The following is a 19,826-nucleotide window of genomic DNA, read 5'->3' on the forward strand; positions in this document are numbered from 1 at the left end:
CAAGATCCCCACATAATTCATTTGCACCTTAAACTTTAAAAAGCAGGACTTTATAGTACCAAGGTAGATATCCACAAGAGGTTGATACTGTTTTAGACTTCTTGAGTTATATACTAAATGGTTGCCCCTCATATGATAAGCAATACTATTTAAAGCCGGAGAAAGTTTAAATACATGGAAGAAACTTCAAATCCACAGGAAAATGATGTGGCTGATTCATAAGTCAAGCATGACAATATTGATAGAAATCTATGTCCAAATTCATTTAAAAACTTTTTCTGTAAGCTCTATTTAAGTATGAAATAGATTCTAGTGATAAGAGAGCATTGTGCTATAATTTGACCACATTTTTTTCTTTCCTAACAGTAGATAAAATCATAGTATATCTTCCCATAGATGGAACATTAACTTTGGTAAAATACAGACAATGATACCAGTTCATTGCACCACAGATTCCTCAGAAGTAATGAAGATCATAACTCTTGCTTACGTAAATCTATGCATTTAGGATAACTGGATAAACTGATGTAGAAAATAACTAATTTGTATCACTTTAGATTAATAGCACAGAAGGGGTCTTTGCTGAATGACTTTATTCAACTTTTTTGAGGTATATTTGACAACTAAAAGTTATGTATACTTAAAGTATACAACTTGATGTTTTGATACACCTAAACATTGCGAAATGATCAAATTAACATGTCTATCACCTCACATCTTTATGATTTTTTTTTTGATGTGGTGAGAACTCTTAAGAACAATTCTCTTAGTATATTTCAACTACAGTATACAATACAGTATTATTAATTATAGTCACCATGCTGTGCATTAGATCTCCAGAACTTATTCATCCCTCATAACTGAATCTTTTTACCCTTTGATGAATGACTGTTTACATAGGAAGAAGAGGAAGAATTAATTAAAATATTAGCCGTATTTTATTTTTATGCTACATTAAATAATGACAGTGGAAGTTTGCCATAAGTAAACATGATAGCTGCATTAACAGCAAACTAATTCACTATAACTTTGACACATAAAATGAATACTAATACTAACTTTGTATTCATTTGTGAGTGGATTTTTTTTTTCTTTTTTTTTTTTTTTTTTTTTTTGAGACGGAGTCTCACTGTATTGCCCAGGCTGGAGTACAGTGGTATGATCTCGGCTCACTGCAAACTCCTTCTGCTGGGTTCACGCCATTCTCCTGTGTCAGCCTCCCGAGTAGCTGGGACTACAGGCGCCTGCCACCGGGCCCGGCTAATTTTTTTTTTTTTTTTTTGTATTTTTAGTAGAGACAAGGTTTCACCGTGTTAGCCAAGATGGTCTCAATCTCCTGACCTCTTGATCCGCCCGTCTCGGCCTCCCAAAGTGCTGGGATTACAAGCGGGACCTACCGCACCCGGCCTGTGAGTGAATTTTTTTAATCACAAAGTAAAGCTTGATAAAAATACTTTAAGATGCTGGATCGAAATATCTGCTTTTAGTTTGACATTTTTAATCATTTATTTAATTGTTGGCATTTAGTGTAACATACAAAAAATGTTGATTGAAAAAATCTTTTTTAAAAAATGATGCTGAGTAGACTTTATTGACTGTAATCCTTGAGTGAAGCCACTGGCTGTTGGCTGTTAGACTGCTTTCAGCCTGTTTTTCCAGCTATACTTCTTCGAGGAGGATGATGATCTTTACCTTACTCTTGACTTTGCATACTGAAAGTGATTAGGTTTTTTAATGAGGCAGAAGAATGGAAATTTGAAGAAAATGGTAGAGAAAACCCTCTCATTTACCAAGATGACTTTCTAAGTTTATTTCGTGATGAGCTACTTGGAGATACAAGTCAAATGATGAAGTTCATGGAAACCTTTTGAATCTTGCCTCCAGAAGAGAAAGAGATGACAATAAATCCAACTACTTTTCCCATGCCTTACATGTTTATTTTCCTATATGCACAGTATCTTTTATATTCTAGATGCTTAATAAATCTTTTTCAAGTAAATGTATGCTGGAAAATGTTGTAATTGAGGTAAATGGACATTTTTAGCTGGCTATATTACAGAAGACTTTATTGACTAGGTGATCTGTTAGATGGTTTTGAAAGATAATGAAGATCTTAACTGGCACACAATCAAGTATTTATTATATGCCTTCATCTTCCACATTTTATTGTATTTTTTTTCACTCCCTTGTGAAGGAAACTAATTTCAACAATGCTGTGTTGTGTCATGCATTAAGCCAGTCATAAGTAGCAAGAGGTATCTGATTCAGTTTATATTATTGTGTTAATTATCTAGCTCTTCAGAATATTTTACATGAAAAATAACCTCAGGTGAATACACTTCTGTTACTGCTCCAGAAACCTTTTGACATTTTTTTTTTATAATCTGTAATCACATTGATTTAAAATGACATGACAGAAATGCCTGAATGTTGACAAGGTGATGGGAGCAACAAACACCTGCCTGTTAAATTTGGGCTCACCACCTACAGCACCACACATATCATTGATCCAAGTGTACCTTGACTGATTACTTTAAAAGAAAAATCTGGACTTCTCTGGATTTATAAGCAAAGTCAAAAACATTTTCCAAAATATTAAGTTCTAAAACTAGTAATAATTATGGTGTAGCCCCCTTACTAATCAGTGTGCACCAGGGACCAGCAGCCTCTAAATCATCTCGGAGCTTTTCAGAAATGCAGAAACTTCACCCAAGACCTAGTGAATTCGAATCTGCATTTGAATGAATCTCCAGGTGATGCTGAAATGGGAAAAGTTGCCTTGTCCCCCTCACAGGGCGTGTGATGGGGCTGTGGCTTGCTTCTTCAGTGCCCCTCTGCTCAAATCTCTAGGGCAGCATATGGGCGGACTGGGCAGGTTGTGGGGCTCCGACCCCACAGCAGTGTTTAGGGGTGGATGTTTACAGCTCCACCCCAGTGGGAGCGTGCTACCGTGTGCTCTTTTAATTTTGCCGTCTATAGGCAACTCGTGTTAACCAGCTCAATTAGACCCTCTACCTTGTCACAAGAACAGAGGACTTTCTGTATCCGGGGTTCTTGCCTTGGTGTACCGGAAGAGTCGGATCACACTTGGAGAATGAATGCAAGGTTTTATTGAGTGAAGGGTAGCTCTCAGCAGATGAGGGAGGCCAGAAAGGGGATGGAGTGAGAAGGTTTTCCCCTGGAGTTAGGCAGCTCAGCGTCCTGTGCTGTCTCCTCTGACTGCCCCAGCCAAATTCTGCCTGCCCCCACTGGTCAATGGCCTGCTGACTTGCCGATGCCTGTCGGTGCATCCCTCTCTATGTCCAGCTGCCGGTGCGTTCCTCCGCTGACGTGCTCCTCTCCACATCCAGCTGAATGTTTCATCCAGCTGTCTGTTTCATCCAGCTGTCTGTGTCTTCTTGGGCAGATCTGCTCCTCTGGACGTCCAGCAGCTTGTGTGTCTGCCTTCTAGAGTCTGGGGGTGTCAAAAACATTTTTCAAAATATTAAGTTCTAAAACTAGTAATAATTATGGTGTAGCCCCTTACTAATCAGTGTGCACCAGGGACCAGCAGCCTCTAAATCATCTCAGAGCTTTTCAGAAATGCAGAAACTTCACCCAAGACCGAGTGAATTAGAATCTGCATTTGAATGAATCTCCAGGTGATGCTGAAATGGAGGGGGGTGGGGGCTGGTTATAGGCACAGGATGGCAGGCCAGGGTGGTCTTGGGAAATGCAACATTTGGGCAGGAAATGCCATCCTCACCCAGAGTCTGTCGGGGTGGAGCCCTAGCCAGGGACCACGCCTTCCTCTACCCAGCACTTCCCTTCCCCGCTTCCATGTCATTTAAAGGGAACAAGCTCTTACCTTCCCAGCACTTCCATATCAATGACTGTGCACATTAAAATTTGAGAAGTGCTGGTAGTCCATTCCCTTTCCTGATCTCCAAAACATAAGGAAATTTTAGAGGCCAAGATGCATTTAGTAGATTCTGAATCTAAAGGAAACCTAAATCTTTCCTTGGAAGTAGATATTGTTTATAGCATCCTCAAACGGAATTAAAAGCATACATGACTAGATTTAGAACAGAAAAATCTGTTTTACATACTTCAAAATCCTTTGGGCCCGTGTCTGTTTGTGTTCCTATGACTTCTTGAGTTATACATTTTTATTAACAAAGGATAAAATTATATTTACTAAATGAACTCCTTTGTACCTGTTGTAACAGGTCTTTTATCAAAAGTTTCAGAATGTTATTTTATATTTCTTAGGTTTTTCTTAGACTTGTAGAAATCATGCTGCTTTGTTCTCTGCAGGAGTTAAAATAAAAATATTAGTAATTATGCATATTTAATTTTCAGAATGCCAACTGATTACTCATAGCACTTATAAAAGGGAAATGATTTTAGATATTCATAAAACATTTCCTTAGTAAGGGGCTTTCAAGTTTGAAGTTGTGTTATTATGGATATTTCTTTTTATAATAATCAGGATAAAAAATGCATTTATTAAGATCCCTCTTCTTTCCTCTTTTTCAGATGTAAGACAAAAGTCTACCCTGATGAACTTCCAAACACAAGTGTAGTCATTGTGTTTCATAATGAAGCTTGGAGCACTCTCCTTAGAACTGTTTACAGTGTGATAAATCGTTCCCCACACTATCTACTCTCTGAGGTCATCTTGGTAGATGATGCCAGTGAAAGAGGTACAAGCTGTTTTTTTTGTTTGTTTGTTTTGTTTGTTTGTTTGTTTTTTGTATTAGAAAGCTTTATTATAGCCAAAAAGATAACTAGGCAATTATCTATATTTGCATTATAATTTTACTAACCTTGCCATAGCCTATCAAATTCTCATCAATAACCTCATTAATGCCAACTCTAGAAGCAAATAACTAATTCTTTCACTTTCTCTCATGATTCTATATGGTTCTTACTAACCTAAAAATTCAGCTAAAATGACTTTCAATAATATATCTTTTTTTCCAACTCAATTGATTATATTATTGAGCATTCATGTGATTTTATGGATACATGACATTAATTAACTAATGAAATCTCTATTATTTTATATCTAAGGCAAAAAATACTGATAGGAATTGGCCACCATTTCTGTGTGTTGAATTTCCATCTTGGTAGTATCTCTGCTGTTTCTTAAAACCGTTTCAAAAATGTTTCTTATAAATTCTTTTACATGTTACAGATTTTCTCAAGTTGACATTAGAGAATTACGTGAAAAATTTAGAAGTGCCAGTAAAAATTATTAGGATGGAAGAACGCTCTGGGTTAATACGTGCCCGTCTTCGAGGAGCAGCCGCTTCAAAAGGGCAGGTCATAACTTTTCTTGATGCACACTGTGAATGCACGTTAGGATGGCTGGAGCCTTTGCTGGCAAGAATAAAGGAAGACAGGTAAGAATTTATGTGTTATGTCTGCCTGGGTTATGACTGAACCTCTTAGGACAGTTCCAGATGTCCATCAGAATTTGTCTTCCAAGTTCCTATTTTTAGAAGGCTTATTTTATAGCTTTTCTTAAAAGCAGGTTTTCCCACTTGCTTGATAAATAAGACTGCTGTATTCATGCTGGACATAGATAGTTGACTAAGAAATAGTGAAACAATTCAAGTTATAAAAAACATGTTAAATTACTTTTTAGGTGAAGGAATTAAATATAATCTAAAATAGTATAATTGTGTTATAAAGCACATTTTCAAAGCACCTTTTCGTGTTCTCACAACTACCCTGTGAGGTAAGTACTGTAGATATTCTTATCTATAACTCATAATGGGGAGGAACTAAGGAGCTACATCTAACTTGCTCCAGTCATTGGAAGTGCTGGGAACAATTCAGCTCTTTCCAGTTCTCTGCCAGTGTTCTCTAAACTACACGAGCACCCTTAGTCAGTCTAGTTCAAATTCACCTGGAATGTCTTAAAAATGCACACACATACATGCACACACACAGCACTGAAAATAATTATAATTAAAAAAAGGAAACGTAAGAGCACAGCTATAAGAATATGTTTAATTATTTCAACAATATTGTCACCTTATACATACATATTTTGAAATCTGGAAAATTGAATAAATAGCACTTTATAGAAATTAAGAATCCTTATACATACCTGCAGTTCCTTCTGTTGTTGATGAAGTACAAGCGTTCTTTTTGCAATTATTTATAAACACTGGTGATAAGAGAGTATAATTTCTAAATACCTAATGAAGATAACTAACATTGAATGCTATCTGATACAATAACAAAACATTACATAACACCTTACTTGCATAGTTATTTCATTTATAGTAGAAAAGTCCTTCTAGAATTGACATTTTTAATTAGACACTCCAGATAGGAACTACTTAGTCTGAGCTAGTCCAGCCACATCACTTAAACAGCAGGATTTGGTACTTGCCAGGAAGATGGATGGAAGCTGTCAGTAAAATGAAGCACAACAGTTGAAGAAAACGGTAGGAACCTTTTAGTCCATAGAGTGTTGTACATGGCTAATAACATTTTTCCACTCTGTGTATTGTGCAGTACCCACAGGACAATAAGACTGACAAAGTAAAATGAACTTAAAAATGAATTTCCTGGCAAATTTTGGTATATTATGCTGTTTATTTTTACACACGTGTTTCATATTCAATTCAATGCGCTTTTAATATTTCAATATGGTCATGCATAGGCTATTTTTTGTTTGATCTAACAACATAATTACACTGTATTTGCATATGATGAACCCTATTATCTTGTCCTGATTATAAATTTGAAAACTACCCTAAATAGTCTGTTCAAGGTTTTTAGACCTAATTTCTTCTCCTCACAAGTTAAATCATTAAATCTAATAAAGGAAGTGAGAAAAATATTGATTTTTCTGGGGTCCAGAGTCACCAAGAAGCTTTCCCAAGGCTACAGGAGTCTTGTTGATTGCAGATAAGTTGAAGCTCTGGTCAATTTTGTGGAATATAAGACCTTAATTGAAAATGAGTATTGGTGAAACTGGTGTTACAAAACAAGTAAATAATGGACATTTGTGTGCTTTTCATATCTGGAGATGATTCAGAAGCCTATTTGTATATTTACCTTCTACCAAATATGAAAAACCAACTCTGGTCTTCAGAATTAGCTACAACCAGTACGATTTGAGTAGGCCTGAATGTTTACTTGTGGAAATCACAGAAGTTTGATCCCATAATAAAATAAATGAACAGGGGTTAGATCAAGAATTAGATAAGGCACAACATGGATTAAAAGTGTACCTAATGATTTTCCCAAATGAAATTTTCTAGCATAGAAAGTTACCATTAAGAACACCAACCTTTTGGCTCTTACTTTAAGAAAAATGGGATAGGCCAGGTGCGGTGGCTCACGTTTTTTTTCTGTCTCAAAAAGAAAAAAAAAAAAAAAGGATAAAACACCAGAGATTGAAGTTGCTTATCTTTCCCTATCTTAAGCTATTGTCTAGATTATAAATGTAAACTCTCAATTTGAGGACATTTTACTCAGAAATTGTCATGACCCTATCATTTTTCATAGGAAACATTTACTTATACTGACAGATTATGATTTTTATTGTTGCTGTATGTTGATTTTTGTTTGTTTTTCCTAGTAGGTGTTTTCTCCATGAAGATGTCCTCAGAACTCTCTAAACTAACGTACCCTACTTGAAATGCAAACTACCAGATCTAATTTGCCATCATCCCTTCTTCCCTCCCTGAATGCTATTGCTTTTCAATGGGTTATAGCTAAAATGATACCTAATCTCAAAGCAGCTCTACTAATCATGCTGTGGGTGGAGGTTTGATGAAAAATAGACCCTGCTCATCTTGCTAAGTTAGTACTTAGAATGCATTTGGAAATAGACTTGAAGGTCAATTAGTGTATTTGATTAGATTTCAAATGATAGCATAAAGTAAACTGTAAGGAATATATATTCAAAGGAAATAATTCCATGGACTAATAGGATAAAATGAAGCTAAGGCATATTAAAGTAACAAAATAATTACATTTCATCATATCAACTGTAATCAGTTTGGAGAAGATAATGTAACATTTTAATTATCATGTGTCTATAAATTGGTTTTAATTTTTCTGCAGGAAAACGGTTGTCTGCCCTATCATTGATGTGATTAGTGATGATACTTTTGAATATATGGCTGGGTCAGACATGACTTATGGGGGTTTTAACTGGAAACTGAATTTCCGCTGGTATCCTGTTCCCCAAAGAGAAATGGACAGGAGGAAAGGAGACAGAACATTACCTGTCAGGTATGTATATCATCTCTCTTGAAGATTATGTATATTCCCATAAAAATTAAGGAATATTATAAATTTCTGTTCTAATGTTGAATTATTTAATCGTATCCTTATTATTCAATATACATATACATTATGACCCTTTACATAATCATATAAGGATCAATGACAATATTAAATCTAATTTAAATTAGTATAAGCAAACTTAAGTATTGGCAAAAATGCTAAATATCTTTTGAAGGTTTATGTATTCTTATATTCAAAATATATTTACTGTGAATTTTCTGTGTGACAGAAATGTGCTAGCCTTGACACTTCAAGTAAATGTATGTCTTACCTTAAAGTGTATGGCTTATAATAGAAATGTTCTCAAAACTGAAATAGCCAAAAATGTTTTGCTAAATATTCTAAATATATCACGTTTAAACGGCTATCTTCCTTATAGATTCCATAGGTCCATTTGGAAAATTTTAATGTATTCAAAATTTCAAAGGGTTTATTGCCCCAAATTACTTCAAATACTACTTAAGTTGAAATATTGATTAGTGAAATATGAGCTTACTTGTAATAAAAAAAATCATATACATCTTGAATTGTCTGTATAAGCATTACCCACTTTATTAACACAAAAGTATCATCTTCATACTTAAACACATTGTGAACCTCTTACCTGAAACTAAAAATTGATTTCCTGAAAAATACTTGGGGAAGTATTCACTAGTTTAATTCTTTAAAGATGAATTTGGCAAATCATCCTTCCTTTGGAACATGAGAAAAATACCCTAACATTCTAAAACCATACACTTTAAGTCCTCACTTAGCATTGTAAATGGGTTCTTGGAAACTGCTACTTTAAACAAAATAACAAAAAACACTGTCATCAATTTTATAATGGAGGGACATTGAACTAAAGGATGTTACTTGAGGACCTTTTATTTGTCATTTCACTTAAAGTCACAATAGCATTAAGTGAAGACTTACTGTATGTAAAATCCATGATCTGAACCAGAATGTCTGGTAACCTACTGAAGGGATGAGTTATCTATTGTCACCTACTTAATTATATAATGAATTAATTGAAATTAAACTCTAAAAATTGGCTAATGGAGGAGAGTGGCTAAAGTTATTTGTTACTGAACAATTAAATATTAGAGATGTTAACTTCTAAAGGAGATCTATTATATCAAAGAGAAAAATAAAATGTGACTTCTAACATTTGCATAAAGTCATGTAAGTTATCATGTCAATACTTAAAATGTAACTTAATAGTCTTAAGTCTTGTATAATCTTCAAATTCACCAAGTCTTATTGATACTTAACCTTTAACAAACTGGGAAAATATAGTGGCTCATGTTACCATCACTTATTAGATATTCTGTTTTCCCAAATTGTTTTCATTTAGTGTTAGCTGATATTTAAACTTTAGATCCCATGTGAAAACTATCAGAATGCTTGACCAATACACTTACATATAGATAATGTTTTTATTCATTTGAAAATGCTGTTTATAAGAAGGCATGTTTATACTCATTTAAAAAAACACATTGGCAAAAGACATGCTTTATTTATGTTCTCACAGAGTCAAACAGAAGATAACTAAGAGGTAGCCAACATTCATAGTAAGAAATTACTGATTTCATTCATAAAATAAAGATCTATGTAGAAATCAATCATTATTACTCATCTTTCATTAACTAAAACAAAAGATGAATCATCTAACTTGCTATATTTTAACCATAATTTATGTGGTTGTATTACAGTAGCTTGAGAAATGGTAAAATCTCAGTACATTTTGTTTGCTTCAGTAACTGCACATCATTTTATTTTCTAACACACTGAGGAAGCTGAAGCGAGAGAAACAGAGCAACCTCAGTCTTTGCTGAAGTTTCTAGATTTTTGTGGCAAAAGGTTAATTAATTCGTGGGCTCGGTTGTAACAGCCTGCAGGTAATTTTCATCAGCATAGCTGTAATGTGAACGTTCCTTCTACTTGTAATCTATTGCTTGAAGCTGTGATCATTTTTCTCACAGTCATACAAACAGATAAATCATTCTAGATGTTGAAGATAATTTTTTTCCTACTTGATTAACAGAATTCTGAATAGCTAAAGTGATGAAAATGAAGCTGAAATTTTAGTTTTCTTAGTGGAATGCTTTATTTAAAATGTCAGTTATGACAGAACTTTGTAGTCACCATAATTGGCTAGTCATCATTTAGAAATACAATCATGCAACTGCTTATGTTGAAAGCCAGGTTGAACTTGTGACCTAAATCAGTTATACTACATCTAAAGTAAAGCTTAACATGGTGATTCTTATTTTTCTATTGCCAACTTCTGGGCTTTGGTATTTTCATTTTCATAATAAATGGAGTTTGTGAAATACTTGTTAATGTTCATATTATAACCATGGAATAATATACATAATTGTGAATATATCGTTTTCTTTAATCAGTAAACTTTCCTTGACATTTAATAATTGAATTATATGACTTTTCAAGAATATTTCAATTATGTGTGCAACAAATAGTACCTTTTAAACTGGAGGTCATAAACTAGGAGCTTTTGTGCCAAATATTCTCTATAGAAGTGTTTTATTTGACATACATAGTGTTTTACATTTTCAAAAATTACCAACACTTTAAAAATGAGATATTTTAAATAAAAATCTGTATTTCCATCTACTAATAAGTCAGAAGGTCTTACTACAATGGACCAGGATTCTTAACCTGGCACCATCAGGTGGAGTTTAGTAGAAACTGCCCATGTAGAAATGGCATGAAAACTTATCCCAGTCTCCACAACTTCTTTTTTTTTTTTTTTTTTGAGACGGAGTCTCGCTCTGTCGCCCAGGCTGGAGTGCAGTGGCCGAATCTCAGCTCGCTGCAAGCTCCGCCTCCCAGGTTCACGCCATTCTCCTGCCTCAGCCTCCCGAGTAGCTGGGACTACAGGCGCCCGCCACCTCGCCCGGCTAGTTTTTTGTATTTTTTAGTGGAGACGGGGTTTCACCATGTTAGCCCATGTTGGGATGGTCTCGATCTCCTGACCTCGTGATCCGCCCGTCTCGGCCTCCCAAAGTGCTGGGATTACAGGCTTGAGCCACCGCGCCCGGCCCCACAACTTCTTCTAATTATGTTCCTGACTCTGAGGCTGAGGGTCATTTGGTATTTGTTATCATTCTTGAAATTGAAGAAATATTTATCTGCACCTGTGTCTTGAGGAAAGCGGGAAAATGTATTTATTGCAACAAATCCACTTTATATAATTATCTTTATTTGGCTATAATCTTTTAAAGTTTTGTCGCTGGTCTTAGAGGCTACTGCCTGGGAAATGGCTGAGTTTGAAACTCATCAAGCATATCACCCCTGTATAACTATGCATATACATTACCTAATGGAATAGGCAACTAGTAGCAAAGTTACCTGATGATGCAAATAATACTCTAGATCATTTAATTAATTTGGGGATGAGTTATACATTTTTTCCTAACACATGCAAATGGGAGGTGATTTGGTTTAGGCTATTGAAATAAGTTTGATTCCATACAAAAACAAACATACAAACTGTTCTATTTGTATTCCATGCATACAAACTGTTAGGCACTGTGCTAAGTTCCTCACATACAAACATGGATAAGGCAACCTATGCTGTCAAGTTCCTCACTGTCTGGCACTGGCCACAGGTATGCTGGATAAGGGAAAGAGTCTAGTGTAAATGGTCCAAGTGTGGATGTACAGGAATAATTATGTCTACAACTAAAGTGGTGTGGACCTCTAGAAATGAGCCTGGCTTAAGTCTTATTGATTGCTTTAGTCTCTTAATTATGCCCTGTAAGTGAACCTCAAATAATTATAAAGATATTCATTTCCACTTTAATTTCACACTGATTAAAATAGATTTTTAAAATTAAAAACCTATTGGTAATTTCCAAGTGAATTTAACTTTTTTTACCCTTCACATCTTACCTTATGGACTTTTTTACATTTAATCATCATTAATATTTTTAATATGACTGCCTTCATTTTTACTTCAAGTGCCATATTGAGTATACTTCTAAAGTAAAACAAAAGAGTTTTAGATGTTCTTTTAATTCTGATATAGTAATAAATCAAATGTAAATATTGGTTTTTATTTCAGACCTATTATACCTAATCTTATATTCCTTTTTATTAGCATTCACTTTATTTCATGCATTTATTTTTCACTCAATTAGAATTAGGAGTTTATGAAGATCAAATAAATCAAGTAACATCATTAGTATCTCTGATTATAATTGTGAAAAACTCATGGAATGTTCACATATATTATCTCCTCTATCATTCTAGTGTGATCATAGAAGAAGCATCGAAGCTAGCCTTCGAGGATCTGGTTTTATTTCAAGCTCCTCCAATTAAGAAATTACCTAGTCTTCACAACTGTAAAATGGAAAATTATTCTCCCTACTTTGCTTAACTCATGAAGTGCTATAAAATATTGAAATGAGCAATGTCCTTGATATGAATTAGATTTTAAATTCATATCTGATAATGTAACATATAGATATTGCAAAATAAATGTGACAAGTACCTAAAAGGATAAAGAAGCAGAACACCAATGAGCCACCTCTCTTTGAATTTGGTTGTATTTTCTTCGAAGGCTTTTCTATTCAATTTTTCTACAATGTAGAAGTTAATATATCATCAATATTTTTCTATGCCATTAATTTTTCCCCACATAGGTTTTAATGGCTGCTAATGTTTCAATTACTTAAGATGTTTCCCTATTTTTTTTTGTTGACTAAAGTTCATCAAGAGTTTGTTTGCACTTTAATTTTTGTATCAATTATTTCTTCTTCACCTAGTTTTTGCATACAAAGTGATTGCTTTAGAATTATGCATTTGAACATGAAATTTATTTTAATATTCCTGATGCCTTCTGCCAATTTAATTCCTTCCCAAAAATATTATCACTGAATCAATTTATAATTTCACTAGTAAGTATAATAAATTAAAAACACAAATGTTACTCTTCAAAATCTTATACAAATATAAGACGAAGTTTCTTATGTTTAATAGTAACAATTTACTTCTTAATTTTTATCAGATTGTATTACACTTTTCTCAATCCAACCATAATATATGTTTGAATTGGAGGAAAGAAACAGAAATAGATACCACAAAAGCCTTTAAAACACTTCTATAAAATGAAAGATATGAAAACAACAGCACAGGGAAAGGTCAACATTGTGAGCAGAACAAAGACAGAAAGAAAGAACTAACTTTGGAATGCTCAACTAGTAATGCTCTTGCTTACCCCTGTTAAAATCTAATGTATGTTGATTGAGAGAAGTAAAAAATTCTCTCCTCAAATAAAAATATTTGAATCTATATTCTATGAAAAAGAAGAGTACTTTTGTATTGTATTACTTTCTAATAGCTTAGGGGATAATTTGCAAGACTTTCTTAGCAACATGTTGGGATAAGAAAACTAGGGTAATAGAGTGGTAAGTTGAATATTACATTTATATACTGAATAATTTTATCACGTTAACCAAAATATTTTACGACATCTGATCCCAGCTGGCCCCATTGTTTATTTTGATCCCTCGTAAGCATGAAATGAAAGTAAAATGAAAGATTAAAATTTGCACCAATTACTGTACCTCCTTGTGGAAGCTTAGGGTTTTATCAGGTCCTAGGAATTATTAAAAAGGACTTAGGGGAAAAAATAACTACTCCTTTATTGGAAATATAGATTAAAGCAGGCACAGGTTAAAGTATTTGATTCCCATGCTTGTTGGTAAGTGGGTTCTTTGGCAGCAAAACAAATCATTTGCCCATACTAAGCAAAACATTATATTTTTCTTATTCCTTAAAAATAACACAAATTATTTGTGTTCCATTTTGTGTTCCACTAAAATCCTGCAGAAACACAAATTGTTTCTGCAACACAAATTGAAACACAAATTGTTTCTGCAGGATTTTAGTAAGCTTCCATGTCCAGAGCCTAAGCCAGCATAAACTCTTAAAGTAATAGTTTCTTCTCTACAGAAAACCACATCTTCATACCCAAACATAGGTTCAGATGATTGTAATAGTGTGTGGTATCCACCAAACTTCCCATTTTTAGTTGTAAAAACTTTAATTACATTCAGCATTTAATTATTCATCACTCTGATAGAAAAGCATTTGTGCCTCTGCTTCCTTTCTCTTTCCTCTGCTTTCTATTTTGGTTATACTGCATAGAATATGCAAGAAAGGAGAGAAACTCTTAGCATTTCATTTCCTTTGGGTTCCTAAACCTGCAAAATGGTTAACCCAATAAAGCCATTCGATTTTATAGTTAAAAAAAAAATAGATGTATGTGAAGATTTCAGCTATTCATGCCCATAAAAAAACCAGCCGGGCACGGTGGCTCAAGCCTGTAATCCCAGCACTTTGGGAGGCTGAGACGGGCGGATCACAAGGTCAGGAGATCGAGACCATCCTGGCTAACACGGTGAAACCCTGTCTCTACTAAAAAATACAAAAAACTAGCCGGGCGAGGTGGCGGGCGCCTGTGGTCCCAGCTACTCCGGAGGCTGAGGCAGGAGAATGGCGTAAACCCGGGAGGCGGAGCTTGCAGTGAGCTGAGATCCGGCCACTGCACTCCAGCCTGGGCGACAGAGCCAGACTCTGTCTCAAAAAAAAAAAAAAAAAAAAAAAAAAAAAAAAAACCCTCATTTTTATTACTTATCTTTATTAATTTTATAATCTATGGAAAATGTAATTAACACAGATCTAAATACTAACAGTGTAGATATTGTGTTATTTGAACATATAAATAATAGCCTAGAACTCATCTGTAGTCTCTCAAACATTCTTAGGAGTTTTTCTCCAAGGCCCTTGATTATTTGCAAGTAAGATTAAACAGAATCCTGATGTATCAAAAGAAAAAAATAGAAGGAATGATGTTTCAAAACTTTAAGAGAAATTGTTTCTGAAGGGCGGTCCAAAAATTCACGGGAAAACATGGTACATAAACATGGAGCCTGAAATCAAGAAAAATGTATTATTTTATGTTGTTATTATTATTGTTGTTGTTGTTGTTGTTGTTTTGAGACGGAGTCTCGCTCTGTTGCCCAGGATGGAGTGCAGTGGCGCGACCTTGGCTCACTGCAAACTCCGCCTCCCAGGTTCCCACCATTCTCCTGCCTCAGCCTCCAGAGCAGCTGGGACTACAGGCGCCCGCCACTATGCCAGATTAATTTTTTGTATTTTTAGTAGAGATGGGGTTTCACCATGTTAGCCAGGATGGCCTTGATCTCCTGACCTCGTGATCCGCCCGCCTCGGCCTCTCAAAGTGCTGGGATTACAGGCGTGAACAACCGTGCCCAGCCAGGAAAAATGTATTTCTAGTTACCCCAAATCTTTTGCTGTATAAGGTATATGGACAAATGGAAAGATGATTGATTGATAGATAGATGATAGATAGATAGATAGATAGATAGATAGATAGATAGATAGATAGACAGACAGACAGACAGACAGATAGATAGGAAAGAAAGAAAAAGAAAGATGACTTTTTTATCCATGCTACCAATTAGTTAGGGGTCCTTGAACAAGTCACTTAAACACATTGCAACTAAATTTTTTGACCAAAACTGTAGGGATTTTAGAGTTCTGAAATATTACATATCTGAAAATTATTTGGACCCAGAAAACAATAAAAATGAAGCGACTTATAATCTTGGTAAACAGAGATGTTTCCCCTGTTTTTATAGATAATATCTAAAATGTATACTATAAGCTTTGTGCTGGTATTGTTTCAAGAGTGTTACATATATCTAGCTATGAAGTCCAGACTTCTAACAACTAAATTTGGCTGCCTCTTGGGGTCTCCTTCCCAGGGTGATTATCCTAGCATGAAATACAGGATATATTGTCTTCTTGGTGAAAATACAGACATTACATTTTAGCATTACTAAATAATTAAATGTATTCTGTCACAATTTCTATTGATTTGCCAACTTCTGGTGAAAAACTCCAGCATTTTTCCATGTCAAATGCATACTTTTTTGAGACCTTTACTATTTTACATAGTTACAAATCTTCATATCTTAAATTCTAAAATACTATCAGAAACTGGGCACTGTGGCACATATCTGTCATCCTATCTGAGACAGGAAGATTGCTGGAGGTCAAGAGTTCAAGATTATTCTGGGCAATAATAGTGAGACCCAGTCTCAAAGTATAACTAAATACATAAATAAATAAAATACTATCAAATTCAACCCCTAAAACTCCTATTAAATGATAGAGCCTTTGAAAATCTTGGAATTAGTGAAGTCATCTTCGTTACTCATCAATTTAGCAGGTGCGAGCAAAGAACATTTTTGGAATTTCAGAAATAAAATTGCAGATAATTTTAACTTTCAAATAGATCTGTGGCTATAGGGATACATTACTCATTTGTTTGTTTATTCAGTAAATATCCATCAATAGTCTAATACTATTATTATTATGTTATTTATTATTATTATTATTATTATTATTATTATTATTATTATTTTTTGAGACAGAGTCCCCCTCTGTCACCCAGGCTGGAGTGCAGTGGCACAATCTCGGCTCACTGCAAGCTCTGCCTCCCGGGTTCAAGCTATTCTCCTGCCTCAGCCTCCGGAGTAGCCGGGACTACAGTCATCAGCCACCAGGCCCGGCTAATTTTTTTTTTTTTTTTTTTGGTATTTTTTAGTAGAGATGGAGTTTCACCGTGTTAGCAAGGATGGTCTTGATCTCCTGACCTCATAATCCACCTGCCTTGGCCTCCCAAAGTGCTGGGATTCCAGGCGTGAGCCACCATGCCTGGAATCTATTAAATAGTCTAATACTATTAAATAGTCTAATACTATTAAACCAATGTATTGGATATGCTTATAGAAGTGGTGAAATGTACATAGAAATAAATATAATACTATATACAATAGGAATTGGCCGGTTCCTTGAGATAGACAGTGATAAGGGCTTATAGAAGAAGGTGGAAGGAGAAGAATATGTCTTGATTGAGGCAGCAGGGGGCAGGGGCAGTGTTGTTGAAGGTAGGATGCCTAGAGTGTATAGCATTTGTATTAGCCTAAGAATAATCAAGTTTGAATGTACAAGGGGAGTTTTCAAAGAAAAATCCAGGTAACCAATGGATGTGAACAAATATACTGAGGTACAAAAACGTAAAGCATTTACCAGTAACAGCTAAACAGTTTACATGCAGGCAAATAGTTAAAAGGGGTTGGGAGGAGCTCATTGGGTAGTGCTAGATTAATGATGCCAGGATAAGAAGCTAGAATTTATTTCCTTAACATAGATTTTTGAACATCTGGTTAACATTTTTAGAGGAGCATTGATTTAGAGAAATTATTCTGGCTATGATTTTTAGGACAAATTTCAGAAGCAGAAGAATCTAGAGGCATCCATATCCTCTCAGCATCTAAGCATCTTAGCATCTAAGAGGACCCCATTATTAGCAAACATAGAAGATAAAAGTAGTCACTATGATAACAGAGATGAGTCAAAAATACTTCAGAAGAAAAAGAAGTCTTTTGGAAATAATTGAATTAGGCGCAAAAAAATGTGATTTTTCATTTTATACTAAGAGACTGGAAAGAAATATAAGACATTAAAAGAGAAGCAGATGAGTAGCAAATTTTCAGGTCTATGATATATACACTGAACAGAGTCAATGGAGTTTTTTGAAGGAATCATCTAGTGAGTAACTGCAAAAGCACAACTTATGCAGAGGAAACAAGTATGAAAACACAGATTAAGAGTGAACCACAGAGGTGACAGTGAAAGGTATGTGATGGATGATCTGATCTTACCCAGACAAAGAGCACAGAAAGAGAAAAGTGCCTCTGAGAGACCCTTAGGAGGACTACATTTCAGATGAGAGAAGAAATTATTAAATGCATATATCCACAAAATAATATTATGATGGTATATTGGACCCACCTGATAGATATGAAATTAAGAGCTTGTCCAAAGTCTGATAGGAAGGAAAAAGGAGAGGAAGGGGGTATCAATAAGAATCACAAAATTAACAGTCAAAATAGTAGAAGGGAAACCTCTACAGAACAATGCAATGGGAACTAGAAATGAAAATAATTTCAAGCAGGAAGGCTGATGAATTGTACTATATACTTTCAGAGGAAAAAGTTAAAGACAGGTTATTGGAGTTCAGAATCAATGGGGACCTTTCAGAAAGAAGTTATTGTAGAGGTGGGCGCAAGATCTAGCTTCTAGTTAGAAGGTCAAAAGTTGTTAAGGGAGTATGTAGAAATTATCCTTTCAAGAAGGTTACCGGTGAAGGGAATAGAAAATATATGTCCCTAGTTTAAAAGAGTAGTAAGGTGGAATGAAAATGTTTTTTGGTTTAGGATAGAACTTAATTCAGCAGGCTTGTAAGCTCAAGGGACCAATCTAGAAATCAAAGGCATAAAACATAAATGTTAATAGTCAATGAGCAAGGGCCTGAAAGAGTAGTCAGGAGAGAGTCTGTTGAGTCCACAAGCATGAATGCTAGCCGACAAGGAGAGGAAAGGAGGTATTCTTTTCCATGAGACAAGAGGAAACAGGAGGCCATGAGGAAGACACATTTTTAAACACATTGAGCTAGAGATTGAAGGAGTTTAGATTTCATGATTGAAAGAGTTTAGATTTCCTGCATTTCCTTCATCCCCAGGTTGTTGAGAAGAGTCCAAAACTTTTGGAAAAGACTCAGGCCAAGTGTGGTGACTAACACCTGTAATCCCAGCACTTTGAGAGGCCAAGGTGGGCAGGTCATTTGAGCCCAAGAGTTCAAGAACAGCCTGAGCAACATGGCAAAACCCGGTCTCTACAAAAAATACAAAAAGATAGCTCAGTGTGATGGTGCATGCCTGTAGTCCCAGCTACTCTGGAGGCTGAGTTTGGAGAATCACCTGAGCCTGGGAAGTCGAGGCTGCACCACTCACTCTAGCCTGGGTGTCAGAGTGAGACCCTGTCTCAAAAAAAAAAAAAAAAAAAAAAAAACTCAGTTAAAAATAAGACAGGTAAACAAATAAACATAGATAGCAGGATTGTTAGCAGTTTGTGAATTAAGCAGAGAATCAATAATGTGGACTTGTCCTATAACCAGTTAAGCACATCTTATTACTTTTCCAGTGTCTTAATAGCAGAAGTAAATGAAGTGAAAGGTAAATTCACCCAAGCACCAAAATTAAAGAAAAAAAAAAAGAGAGATAATTGGAAATTGCAGAAAAGCAAGCACAGAGAACCAAGATTCCTAAGCTAGTGTTTTGCTGACATGGCAGAGCCTTGGAAATCGGTTGGGAGAAGGGAAGAAGAAATTCCTGAAAGCTGTTATTAATGTGAGACTAGGGATTAACTAAGGAACCATAATCACTGATGAAGGATAAAATGACTTCTTACGAAAACAGGAGGAGTTAAAGAGTAAGAAATGATGCTCTGAGGCAGATTTCAGTCAAAATCTTGGATATGAGGTAGTTCCAAATGGTTTTGAAACCTAAAGTGAGGGTATATATAGAGAGAGGAGCCCAAGTCAAGTGAAGGACAGCAAGGATTTTGCTTAAATGATTAACATCAAT

General features: G+C 35.1%; 1 protein-coding gene across 14 annotated transcripts in view; it reads left to right on the forward strand.

Annotated features, from left to right (window-relative positions):
* The window catches only part of LOC105493237 (polypeptide N-acetylgalactosaminyltransferase 13), a 623,722-nt gene that overhangs the window by 392,999 nt on the left and 210,897 nt on the right, over window positions 1-19,826 (forward strand). For all 14 annotated transcript variants that reach the window (XM_071072791.1, XM_071072792.1, XM_071072778.1 and 11 more), the window contains 3 exons: window positions 4,519-4,685; window positions 5,180-5,387; window positions 8,074-8,244. In XM_071072791.1, the coding sequence (XP_070928892.1) occupies window positions 4,519-4,685; window positions 5,180-5,387; window positions 8,074-8,244 (546 nt within the window). The remainder of the gene's footprint in view (window positions 1-4,518; window positions 4,686-5,179; window positions 5,388-8,073; window positions 8,245-19,826) is intronic.

This window comes from Macaca nemestrina, chromosome 11 (genome assembly GCF_043159975.1).
Source record: "Macaca nemestrina isolate mMacNem1 chromosome 11, mMacNem.hap1, whole genome shotgun sequence".
In the NCBI taxonomy this organism is placed as follows: Eukaryota; Metazoa; Chordata; class Mammalia; order Primates; family Cercopithecidae; genus Macaca; species Macaca nemestrina.